This window comes from Didymosphaeria variabile (assembly GCF_027946475.1).
Source record: "Didymosphaeria variabile strain IMI 356815 chromosome Unknown scaffold_1, whole genome shotgun sequence".
Taxonomy (NCBI): Eukaryota; Fungi; Ascomycota; class Dothideomycetes; order Pleosporales; family Didymosphaeriaceae; genus Didymosphaeria; species Didymosphaeria variabile.
In genome coordinates this window covers 2,555,080-2,568,053 of record NW_026611620.1, presented here as the reverse complement: position 1 = coordinate 2,568,053, position 12,974 = coordinate 2,555,080, and the positions used below count along the sequence as shown (strand labels likewise).

At 55.2% G+C, this 12,974-nt stretch overlaps 3 protein-coding genes across 3 annotated transcripts; all 3 read left to right on the top strand.

Annotated features, from left to right (window-relative positions):
* Positions 1–92: 92 nt before the first annotated feature.
* Positions 93–2,891, top strand: N0V89_000814 (uncharacterized protein; the record flags this gene model as incomplete). Its single annotated transcript, XM_056209634.1, has 1 exon — positions 93–2,891. The coding sequence occupies one exon, from the start codon at positions 93–95 to the stop codon at positions 2,889–2,891; it is 2,799 nt and encodes a 932-aa protein (XP_056076456.1).
* A 1,749-nt stretch (positions 2,892–4,640) lies between these two features.
* On the top strand, positions 4,641–8,231 carry DML1 (mtDNA inheritance, partitioning of the mitochondrial organelle; the record flags this gene model as incomplete). The annotated part of the gene is made up of 4 exons (XM_056209633.1): positions 4,641–5,546; positions 6,518–7,171; positions 7,218–7,780; positions 7,958–8,231. 4 exons carry the CDS (start codon positions 4,641–4,643, stop codon positions 8,229–8,231), a joined length of 2,397 nt encoding a protein of 798 aa, XP_056076455.1.
* Positions 8,232–10,442: 2,211 nt separating this feature from the next.
* Positions 10,443–11,728, top strand: N0V89_000812 (uncharacterized protein; the record flags this gene model as incomplete). Its single annotated transcript, XM_056209632.1, has 3 exons — positions 10,443–10,700; positions 10,750–10,889; positions 10,960–11,728. The coding sequence occupies 3 exons, from the start codon at positions 10,443–10,445 to the stop codon at positions 11,726–11,728; spliced, it is 1,167 nt and encodes a 388-aa protein (XP_056076454.1).
* Between the last annotated feature and the right edge of the window lie 1,246 nt (positions 11,729–12,974).

Sequence of the window (12,974 nt, the reverse complement as noted above, 5' to 3'; positions counted from 1 at the left end):
CCAGACACTGCCACCGCAATTGAGTCCACATTGAGCCTGAGCCCAACCTTTCGCTCAATGCCACCTTACCTTCACGAGCCCTCAGCAACACAATGGAAGGGCACGCGACCACGGCGGCCGACGCACCCCAAACCCGCCAAAATGCCCTCGCAGACATCCACTTCGCGTCCATTGTGGATGGCGACCTCACACCTTCCGAAGACGAGACCCCCGAAGAGCGGACGCTGCAGCTAGAGACGGTCCAGTCCGCCATAGGCGTTAGCATTGGCCAGCAGCAGACGCGCTTGACCTCGCCCAAGACACCAGCTGCGGAGAAGGCGGCCGCACTCGAGGAAAGCGATGGCGGTGCGCTCTTCGAGGGCTGGGAACAGCCCGCAGAGCAGAGCCCACCGCCTATACCTCGCGAGTTTCCTCGCGAACCAGCCAACTCGTTTGCCCCAGCGCAGAACCACGATGCGGAAGCTTCGGAGAAGGAACATATTGACCGGTTGCCCTCACCGTGGCGGGCTCAACCCAAAACGTTCACCAAGCAGGATGACCACCGAGCTGCGCTACGCGATACCCTCAACAACAAATCTAGGCGACGTACAATGTCTGGGGGCGCAAGTGACTACCTGAAGAAGTACATACCGTTCAATCTGCCGTCTATGCCAAAGACGTCAAGCCTGCTTAATTTCTCCTTGCCAAGTTTTTCCGTGTCTTCCTTTGACAGTATTGGCCGTCATCCCTCTGCACATTCATCTCAGTACCGCAAGCGTGTTTCTCCACCTCTGCGCCGCGGACCAAACGAGTTCCTCTCCCAGCACGATGGCACTCCCCTGTCGAAACCCATACGTCGGAGGAGTAGATCCCGCCCACGCAGCTTCAGCCGACCGCAACATGCCACTACCGAATCCCTTGCGCAGCGCAACTCCAGTCCAGAGACAAGTGGGGATACGGAGGACACAGACGGAACCGTTACTCCTCCAGAAGCGCCCGACGAGATTAACAAACGACCGCCACCGACCCTCCGCAGATCCAATTCAGAGGGTTCGCTCCTGCCTTACCGTTCTCGATCGATTGCCTCCTCGCTTGGAGACGATTCACGGTTCGAGCATGTGTCGGAGCAAGTGAACAGCCGACTGAAAGCGATCAAGGATAGCTGGCAAGACTCAAATTTCAAGCTCTCTGTTCCTTCTATGCCTAATTTCAGCTTCTCTTCTAGGGATGACTTATTTCGAAAACAAAACGGTGTGTCGACGCCACGCATAGCGAATGGAGACTCATCGTCCAATGTGCGAGTCAGCTTCCTTGCCAACAACGCCAACGCACCGCTAAGACGAACCTCTTTACGGCGATCAAGAGCCAAAGAGGCCCCGGCGGATGCGAAAGGCATGAGTGCTGGGAGCGCAGCATCTCATCCCTATTTCACAGCGGCCCTCAACGATCTGGAAGGCGATCTGGTCATCCTTGGCGGCTACCGAGGCTCCATCCTTCGCTCTGCTGAACCACCTCATCGCCAGCTTTGGGTTCCTATCAAAGTTGGTCTCAATCTCCGCAAGGTGGACCTTGAAATTGGACTCAGCCACAAAGACGAAGAGTCTATGGAAGAGCGCATCATCCCCGGTGGCATGCTTACGCACATCGGACCTGTTGACATTGCAAAGCGTCTCTTCAAACGCCTGCGAGCATGTGACAACGCCAGGAGTGGTCTTCTGAGAGTGCACGACTACGGTTACGACTGGAGACTGTCGCCACATCTGCTTAGCCGGCGCATGATCAAATACCTTGAGAACCTACCATGCAACCAGCCGGGCGTACCCGCAGAGAAACGCGGCGCCATTATCGTTGCGCATTCCTTGGGAGGACTCATCACCCGGCACGTGATCAATGAACGACCTGATCTGGTAGCGGGCGTCGTTTATGCCGGCGTGCCTCAGAGGTGCATCAATATTTTGGGACCTTTCCGGAACGGAGACGATGTCCTACTTTCATCACGCGTACTGACAGCGCAGGTGAACTTCACGATTCGCACCTCTTACGTACTTTTGCCTTTAGATGGACAATGCTTCTTTAACAAGCATACTAAAGAAGAGTATCGCGTAGACTTCTTTGATCCCAACTCATGGGAGGAGTATAGGCTGTCGCCATGTATCGCTCCAGCTTTACCAGCCCCACCCCTAGCCTCTAGCTCGAATCTGAGCGTGAGTGGCTTACTGAACGCCATGTCACAAGCCCTCCCAACGCTACCGGGTCGCAAGAATAGCATGAGCACACCGAAAGTCGACGACAACACTTCAGGTTCTAGCAGTTCGCCCAATCTGTCTGCCACGACTATCCGAGACACCGCTCGGAACGCTGCGGACAAGGTGGCGGAAGGCGGCGCACAGGCGACTGGTTTCGAACCTAAGATGCAAACAGATGTTGCACATCCTTCGCCTGCCTTCACCAGTACGATCCCGCATGATCAAGCAGTCGCCTACCTTAGCCGCACCCTTGCTGAGATCAAAAGATTCAAGCAAGAGCTCGATCATCGCCCGGAGCACACTGCGTCAAACGTCTACCCACCCATTGCACTCATCTACGGCAAGTCCACACCTACAGTATACGGGGCGAAAGTGGAAAGCCGAGAAGCAATCAAGCGTGCGGATGTGTATGACGAACTTGCTTTCGCGAGCGGAGACGGTGTGGTGTTGGCAAAGGCAGCCATGGTACCGCAAGGCTATAGCGTAGTTCGTGGTGGAGTGGTGCCAAGCGAGAGGGGTCACGTCACGCTTTTGGGAGATCTCGAGGCGGTGGGCAAGTGTCTCTATGCCGTGATGGGCGCGAGGAAAAGGGGCATTGGTCTAGGCGAGGTTGCACTGAAAGGAAAAGCTATCGAGCAGGGTGAGACACCGGGTGTGACGGCCTGACTGATCACATTCCTTATGTATATGAATGATGGAGGTGCAACTAGAGAGCAAGACGGAAAAGAAGTAGAACACTGAGCGATCGGGCCATGATGATCAACATGTACAAATCATTTACATATACTAGACACTAGACTTAACGCCTTTCTATGAATGACTCACAGTTCCATCTTGGCACAATATGCCCCAGCAGTACACAGCACCAATTTCGATGTTCTACATGTTCTCTTTCGGAGTCTCCCACAACTGAGTGCGCTGTCTTGCACGACAGTGATGTCCGGATCCATAGTATACGGGCTGGGCCATGCATTGCACAATATCGAGCCGCTTGTATGGCGAGGGAGGATGGCTTGTAAGGAGCCCATAAGCTCCACACCAGCTAAGTTGCAAGACGTAATCCTCAATGAGCATAGCCACATGGTCTTCTGGTTCCTCTGGCGAGCGCTTGCCGGAAGTGTTGCAGTGTTCCGCTTCTCAACCGATAGACGAAACCTGTTTTGAGATGGCTGGCATCGGGACTATGGCCCTATGAACATGAAGACGTTAGCACGCCAATGGCAGATTCGAGGTTGAGATAATGGTACTGCTCAGGAAGATCCCGAGTTCACCCTACCATCGCCCTCTTCCGCGTCCGCGTCCGCGTCCGTCTTCCCGCCCGCCTCGCCAGCCGTAACCAGGCTCCCTCTCAGGAGGTGCCTCGCCTCGTCGCCATTCGCCAGATGGCACGCCCCCAAAGTCCCTCCTATCATCAAAACGGCCTCCGCCTCTGCTGCTGCCCCTTCCAAACCCTTCGTGTCCGCCTCGCCCTCCATAGCCATTTGCAAACTCCCTTCCACCTCGGCCACCATACCCATCCCGCGGTGGCGGTCCTCCTCTTGTAGGCCCAGTTGGCGGCGGCGGTGGCGCAGCTTGCACACTACCGTCCGCATGTGGAGGAAAGATGGCGCAAGAGACGTAATCCCCAATGACGAACTTCGCATCTGCTAAGCTCTTCCCCGGCTCTCCATCTAGCTGCTTTAACGCCTCACTAACATCAACCTTCTCGTGGCTTTCCCGATCTCCGTCCGCTGGTGTCTGCGCTCCTAGGATCACACTTCCCAGCTCCCTGCTCGTAAATCGCGCCGGTGTCCCTGGCCGTTGCGGCCCATTCATATCCCCGTATATCAAGCGAAAAGCAATACGCGTACCGGCGTACGGTTGCGGAAGCATATTCGGCAATGTGGTGAGAAGCAGGGAGGAGAGCTCGCGCAGTGTGCAGCTCTGCCAAGTGTAGATTTGAAGGTTTTGAGGGAGGCGGCGTGCGGGATCGAAGTCGTCCGGGTGGTGAAAAGCATTCTGTTTGTAGAATAGGCGCAGGAGGAAGGGAGTCGTTGTTTGGCGGTCGACTTTTGTGGGCGGTGGTGGGGAGGCCATGGTCGCGTTTGGGGGTGCGTGTTATAGGAGCTTTGGTGCTATAAGCTGAAAGATGAATTGGGTGCAGTGCTACCAATGGCGCGTCGTCGGAGTCAGGAAGACCAACGACGAAGTGGAGATTGCGATTCGTGACTGTCGCGCATGGAGTGGCAGCAGAAGCGAACCTTGGTCGTGATAACATGGGGAAGCTGCGCGACTAGCGCCTCGGCAACGGTGAAATCTACCATCCGGCGCAAGTGAATCACAGGCGCAAAGGAACTTGACTATTCATCTTCACACTTACTCTACAGATTTCGATATACCAAGTCTGATTTCTCGAAGACGACATTCGACGCCGCCATGAATCTAGCCTCCCTAATCAACAAGGCCAAGCAGAAGGCACCACCCACCGAGTCGTCCGACAAGAAGTTCCTCAGCCGCAAAGAGCTCGAGGCGCAGCGACAAGCCGCATACCATGCCGAGCAAGAAGCCGCCGAGAAGGCTCGCCAGAACAAATTAACGCGCAAAAGGAAAGCGGAAGAGGAAGAGACAGCAAGGGAAGAGGCGCGGCGCGAGAAGCAGAGGAAGTTTGCAGAGGAATCGAGGCGGATGCGGCGAGAAGAGACGGAAGAGGAAGAGTGCAGGCGGAGAAAACGGTTGGGGCTTCCAGATCTGCCACCGAAGAAGGCGAACGGCGAGGAGGACGGCACACCGATTCCGGAAGACGAAGACATAGCTGACGAGGAGCTACTCGGGAAGTTAAGGGCGCTGGAAGAACCAGTGATGCTGTTTGGAGAGACACATAAGCAGCGGCTGAAGCGGTACAAGAAGCGCGTCGGAGCCGATAGCCTCAAGGCAACAATGACCGACGGTCCAATACCCACAACGCTGCAACTCGTACCAGAGAAAGACATGAAGGTGGAGCTCACGCTACCGAAAGACAAGAACGGTCGCGAGTTCTTATTCAGACAACTTGCGAGTTACTTCACAATGGTGCTACAAGAATGGGAGACCACACTGTCCCGACGGACTGTCGAAGTCAAGAACAGCTACCCAGGAAAGCAAGCCTACAGCGCCATGGTGCAAGCTCGTGAGAATCTACGCCCGCTTTTCAAGAAGATGGAGCAGTACGACCTGCCCGACAGCATCCTCGAACCTGTTGTAGAAATTGTGCACGCGGCGCAAGAACGGAGATACGTGGATGCGAACGACGGCTACCTCAGGCTGAGTATCGGCAAGGCGGCGTGGCCGATCGGTGTTACTATGGTGGGTATTCACGAGCGAAGCGCAAGAGAAAAGTTGCATGAGAGTGATAAGAATGCGGCACATATTATGAGTGACGAGCTCACGAGGAAGTATTTGCAAAGTATCAAGCGTTGTCTGAGCTTTGCGCAGACGCGGTGGCCGCCGACAGATCAGCTGCAATTGATGGGCTAACGGACGGTATCGCTACTCCTGCGAACCTGGACCCAAGTACCGTCTATGAGTTATACATAGAATGGGGGACACAAGGGTCGTAATGAATACAATGATATAGCCTAGCGATTGTTAAGGACAGGATGTGTACTTGAAGAGCCAGTCGAACGTGCAGCATCGCTCTGTCTTGAGCGGTATCAGGCAGTGTGATCTCGAAATTGCATAGATTGCCAGCTTAAGATATTACGCCCAAAAAGAATCACCCAGAACGACATGCTTCGAAACATGGTTACGTCTTCTCACACGGGTGCTTTTTTCTTCGCGTATATTCATGTTTGCTGCGTTGCGATCGTGCCTTCCCCAGATTGCCCCGCTAAACGCGGAAGTGCCGCGCGTTCATGTGCCCTGCCAAATGGCCAATAACTTCACCCCAACCAATAGCCACAACCACACCTTCTCATCAGATCCAATTCGGATGCTTCGCGACCCTGACCGCAGAGCCAACGCACTCGCAGGCGGACACTACTGCTGCAATGCACGAGATTCTGACACTCCAATTCGGTCAACAGAGCAACTATTTGGGCACCCATTTTTGGAACACGCAGGTATGTTCGTACGCTCCGCGCTCAACTTCTTCACTCCAATCCACTTCGGTTTTACTTCTCATGTTGATCATCGCTACGGAGCTCAACGCCGTGCAACCCCATCACAAGGGTTCCCCACAAAGCTCACCAGTAACACTTTCCGGACCGGGTGCCAAGCAATCAACCTCTGCATCTTCGTGGTCAAATCAATCTTTCTGACTTGAACACATTCCCTAGGAGTCCTACTTCACTTATCCACCCGAGGAGGAGTCGCCAGTTAACCACGACATTCACTTTCGAGCTGGCATTGCCCCAGATGGCTCGGATACATTCACTCCGCGAGCTCTGATCTATGATCTTAAGGGCGCGTTTGGCAGCATGAAGAAGGTCAATGCTCTTTACGAGCCCGAAGAAGATGTCAACATTGATCGATCTAGCGTATGGCCGTCGAAGCCCATCGTTCAGCGCTCTGCACCAATACAACCATCCTCGTATCAGACACACCTTGACGCGGGCCTCGACCCCCCTCAACTCACTACTTCCACCGTACGCTACTGGTCTGACTACTCGCGTGTCTTCTACCATCCTAGGTCGCTAACACAGCTGTCTGAGTTCGAAGTAAATGATGGCCTGATGCCCTTCGAGAAATGGCACGTCGGCATGGAGCTCTTCGAGAAGCTGGAACGAGATGTGGACTTGGTCGATCGAGACCTCAGACCCTTCGCTGAGGAATGCGATGGAATGCAGAGTATACAAATCTTCACTGGCGTAGACGATGCTTGGGGAGGGTGGGCTAGTGGATGGCTTGAGAGACTACGGGACGAGTATGGAAAGTTGAGCATCTGGACGTGGGGGCTTGGAGATCAAGGAGGCAATACGACGACCCCGAGGGTATGCGCTCTATCCATGAAGTGGCAGCATTGTTAACAGAAGGCAGGAAAGGCGATTACAGCAGATCGAAAACTCGGCACATTCTCTTCACATACTTGCTGAGCAGTCATCTGTGTACATCCCAATCCCGAACGTGCCGATCAGAACTCCCTCCTACCTATCCTTGAGTTGTACCTCACCATGGTACGTTGGAGCGCTTCAGGCGGTAGCCTTGGAAAGCATGACGATATCTTCTCGCCTGAGATCTGCTCTTGGTGGAAGAGGAACTCTCCAGGACATCGAAGCAACTTTCAACAGCACTGGAAAGCGTCGGGTTGCCAAACTGGAACTGAGTGTCGCTGATCCAGACGTGTTGTCCGAGCAAGCATCTGCACAAATTGCCCAAGCGGAAAAGGCGGGGTCTATCACGTCTCGCCAGACGAGCGAAGCCGATGAGCAACTGACAAGTTTCGATATCGATGCTTTCACCATAGACTACAAGATTGGAGCGTCACGCCCTACGAAGCGAGAACATGTTTTCGGCAGAGTGGAAGCAGCACGAGGTGACTGGAACGTGATTGAAGACCGTGATCCTCACGATAGGTTCGGCGATGGCCCGGCTTTGCAAAGGTATGTTGCATTCAAAGACCCGCTGTCTATGTCATCCGCGGCCTATCTAATTACGCGATGGCACCGAGTACGCGGATCGAGTCAGTCTATCACAATGACTTGTCACCTCTCTACCCGAATGCTATTCTTGTGATTTTAATGCAATTTTGTGAAGATAGCTAATCAACACTCAAACAGGTTCGCTGCACCGCTGCTCTTCCCACTTCTCGATAGCTTCCCAGCATCATTATTCAATATCGGCACGGGAGAAGGGCGTAAAATCGCCGTGCGTTCGGGGCTTACCACCAGCACAGCGGTTGCTGACCAGGTGCGGGCGGTGGAACAAATTGTGCGCCGCATGCACATGGTTGGCATTGATGAGCGCGAAACAATCTGCAATGGACTGCAAACCATGGCAGAAGAATACGATGAAGGTTGGGATAGTGGGAGCGACAGCGATGAGGACGACTGATGACCCCGGTTCGCACCTCTGACCGACCTGCTCTCGGATGCAAGCGGTCAGTCTGACAGGGTATATTCGCCCTGCTATCAATAAATGCACCAGTTCCCCACCGTCACTCACGATCTTGGATTGGTCTTGGGCCTCCCGCGCGGCACTGCCAACAAGAGCAAGGCAAAGTCCCCGGGTCATGCATGCCGTTCGGCAGCCTATCGATAAATAAACGCTATACGGATCTGGCGATTCCCAATACTTCTAATGATGCGTCAGGCCGCCCGATGAGTTGATGCTTTTTGGGTTGCCGATAAGTCAATGAAAGAGTTTTCTTTTGCGCGACAGTACTCAGTAGGCCAACTGTCGGGTACTGGAGGCTCGTCATGTCGTGTTTTCGTCGCTTGGATGCACGCACGCCATCCAGAGGCGGGGGCAGAGACGTGTCTCGATCACTTCGTACCAAAGGCGTCAACCATGGTTCATCGTTTGCACGGCTCGAATCGCGCAGAGCGGTCACGGGATTGTTGCCGCCGGAGCCCGTAGTTTGCCTGATGCCGAGGAAGTACCTACAGCAGCGCGACAGCTATCTGGCTAGCGGCCTGCTCAGTTACATAGGCCAACGCTTGGGTGGACCTCCGTCAGAGGCGACTCGACGGCGGCCGCAACTGCTGCAGGAACAACCCAAAGCGCGCGGGACAGCTTAGAGAAGGTTCCGGGGGCCAACGTGCAGAGGTCCGGCCAGCACATCGGATCGTCAACGCAACCGAACTTTGTTGGAGACTTTAAAACGGTAGAACAGAACAATGAGAAAGATAGCGGTGATATGACGGCGTGTAAGCGAGGGCTTGCGGGAGGATTTACAGCCTCCACCGTTGACCAATGGTAACGCCGCAAGCCAGCGCACAGGGCCGCATCCATGCGTTTCGATAGAAAAGCCCTGCGAGGATCGTCGTCGTGTGCCATAGGCGTTGACCAGGGCGACACCAGTGCCATCGTGCCTCCAACTTTCAAAGCCCCCGCGACGCTGTAACCCGCCATCGCGATAGCAACCAGCCATGAAGCCAGCCTCTGCGCTACACCCCGGTGTTCGCGCGATCGTAGACGCCTCCCTCCGCCGCCTCAACGGCGCAACGTGGTCAAGCTGACAAACGAGCATGCCGATCAAGTGTGACAGACCGTCGCATCGCGCACCAAGCAAATCAGCTCAATCAGCCCAATTACTCCGCTCCATCAGCTTATGGAAAGCCCCAAGCGGCAGCTGGGCAACATGCTCGGGGCCATGACCCTCAATAGGGCTGGTGGGCACAACACATGTCGAAGTGGACCCAGATCGTCGTACTACTATTTTAGTAGCTTCACCACTGGTCCGTGCAGGAACTGAGCTAGCAAACGGCTGCCCGGAGCGATTGCATCATGCTCAGGCAGGTCGCGCGACTTTGACTCGAGCGTACCTGCCGAAGATACGGCGAAATTTGATGGGGGGATGAACGATTGAGCCCTCGCTGTAGGCTGCTGACCTTTGATGCGGTTTCTAGCACAAGACTTCAGAGGCTGAGCTTCAGCTGTTGTGGCCGGGAATACAGATGGCAGGCACACTTTGACCTCTTCTTGTTGCGCAAATCCTAGAGGCCCAACTGCGACCTCTGTCATAGCGTACTGCTTACTGAGTACATCCCAGTCAAGCCCACATGCAGCTGTCGAGCTCCTCCCAACTGATCCGCATGGCTTCGGTATAAGGCCGCAGGTTGCCAGGCCAGCAGGCGACCTATCAGAGATCCGCCTGCGACTATCGCATTACCTCGTTCGTTGACCTCGCTCCACCGGTCCTGGCTCTCTGCCCCAGTCATACGAAAGCTCGCTCCAATGTCGAACCTTGCCCGAAGCCCACACCACTCCGCCAATACGGGCAGAAGTCGACGTAGCGGGCCCTAAGCTTCGCTTGGCAAATGCAACCTTGCCGTTTCCACGGCATCAATGGTTGCTAGGATTCGAGTATCCAGAGGGCTGGCAGTGCATGTGCTAGCCTCCCCCGTGCAGTACATATGGGCCGCCCGCCCTCGTCTGACCGTCTCTTGAGCCTCACATCGCACAGTGATTTGAGATCGATCCAACCTCTGGTAATTTCCACCAGCCTCGCAACTCGCTCGCTACGGTTGTGCTGTAACCTTCGTTATATATACCGACTGCCCGTCCATTATTCTGTCGCTGTCAAGCTCATCCTAAAGAAAGATGAAGAACTCTCTCTCCATCATCGCCCTTGCGGGCTCCGTTGCTGCTGCACCCGGTGGATATCAAGACGGTGGTTACCAGAATGGTGGCTATGAGCACGGCGGATATGGAACTGGATCCTACGCTGTTCCCTCGTCGTCTGCTTACGTCCCGCCTCCCTACAGCGCCTCGGTGCCAGAGTACTCTACTCCTGAATACTCCACCCCGGCACCTTCTTCGTCTTATCCAGTGTCGACGCCTGAGGTCCCGGAGTACTCTGTATGTCACGTGATTAATGCGTGTATCGGATTAAAGCTAATGAAAACAGACCCCGGCACCTCCGGTCTCTTACTCGTACCCCGTATACACACCGCCTGTATACTCCACAGGCTACGTCCCGCCTGTTCCATCCTACAGCCAGGCTCCTCCTCCATCGTATAGCCAGGCCCCTCCCCGTCCTCTTACGAGGTGCCTCCCCATCATCCTACGAGACCCCGTCTCCCTCGTCTTATGAGGTTCCTCCCCATCTTCCTACGAGACCCCTCGCCTTCTTCTTACGAGGTTCCTCCCCATCTTCCTACGAGACCCCTCGCCTTCTTCTTACGAGGTTCCTCCCCATCTTCCTACGAGACCCCTCGCCTTCTTCTTACGAGGTCTCCACTCCTACGCCCTACTACCCTACGGCGCCCCCACCACCACCTTCGTACAGCACCCACGTGCCTCCGCCGTATCCTTCATACAACGCCTCAGTCCCGTATATCACCACTAGTTACACAACCACCAAGACTGTGACTATTCCGTGCACGACTGTCATCACCCCTTCGGTCCCGGGGTACAGCACGATCGTCGTCACCCCCTCTGTCCCGGGATATACCACCGTCGTCACCCCCTCCATTCCAGGATACGAGACTCCCTCGGCTCCAGGATACGAAACCCCCTCTGCTCCTGGATACGAGACTCCGAGCGCTCCGGCACCCCCGGTCTACACTACAGTCGTTCCTCCCCCATCCGTGCCTGGGTACGAGACGCCAACCCCCATCACGACGGTGACGTATTCGACCAGCATCATCACCTCCACGATTACGACTTCTTACCCTGCGCCACCCACGGTCGTCCCCAGCGGATACACTCCTGCTCCCCCAGCTCCTCCGTCTGGGACTGCGCCCGGCTACAGCACCCCCTCGGTTCCTTCGGCCTCTGGTACTCCCGTACCATCTTCGCCTGCCGAGTTCCCTGGGGCCGCATCGGCGCAGAAGCCCGTCGTGGCTCTCATTGCGGGTGCTTTGGTCTTTGTTGCCCTCGCATAAGCAGAGGTCTCACCTGTTGGATGTACATTCTACACTTCTTCGACACTCCTTGGGCTTCGCAAAAACGCAGGCTTCACGATACTTTTATGAATTTATTTAATGGGGTGGAATCGGGTAACGACTGGATACTTGGGCGCTCGTTGGATAGATTGAGTATATGCACACGCTCCTTCAAGACTGGGTGGGAAATGGATGGGTGGTGAATACCTTTGGGGGAAGAAAGTTAGTGTTGGAGTCTGTAGGATGTGTAGCTGCAGCTTGCTTGTGGCAGTGTAATGCGAAGATGTTGGATTGACAATTGTCCGCTGTTGCTGCTGTGGATCATGGCGCGATAAACGAGTGCGAGTAATTTCACTGTGTATGCATTGTGCTTGTGCATGCGTGTCCCGAGAAAGTCGAGCCATGGTATTGGTGCGACGGGTCTCCGCATGCGACGCTGGTGTTCTGCAGTGGTGCTTTGCAGCGTCCCGTGGTCGGATGCCTTGGAACTTACGACGAGTGGGCATGCAGCCACCCAAGTCACGTTCCTATGTACTTTAGGTGGGCTTTGTTGTGGGCATCACCCGGTCAACCGGCTCTTGCAAGAGCCAGCATGGACGATGCTCGACCTTTCGTTCGCGTTTTAGCTGCTGGGCTCAGGCGGATGTGAAGATGGTCGCCTTGCCATGTTTGTGTCGGTAAGCTGTCTGTTCCGCATCGTCGTTGGCCGTTGCCTTGTTCTCACGTCGCGGAAAGAAATACCGGTGAGCCCGCCTCTGCAGCCAATCAGCGCCTGGACGGACTTAGTCGTCACTGTTGCACAGTCCGCCTTCAACGGCAAGCTGTAACAGAACTCGAGCTGCATGTCCACGGCCGTCTCCCACACCCGAGTCACGCTGCGCTTCCCCTTGTCCGACGACACGAGAGGCAACCCGCACCTCCCTCATGCTCAACCTCGTGCTTCACGGCTGCGTCGCATCACAACAATCTCGTCTTTCGTTTCCCGCCATCTTCGCTTACTCGCCGGTGAATCTGGGGGCGGACCAGATGCAATAGGACAGGTCCAGCGTCGCGTATGGTAAGATTTCCTTGACCGGCTGCAGGTGCCACTTGGCGTTCGGTCTGTGCACGGACCATTGTGCTTCACCGGAATCAGTGAGGGGACTTTAACAACAGCGCACTGCGGTCTGCATTGCGGGCTTCAGTTGCTTTTCTAGCTGCTTGATCTTTGCAGTGTGCTTCGCAGGCTCAAGGCTCTAGTCACGGG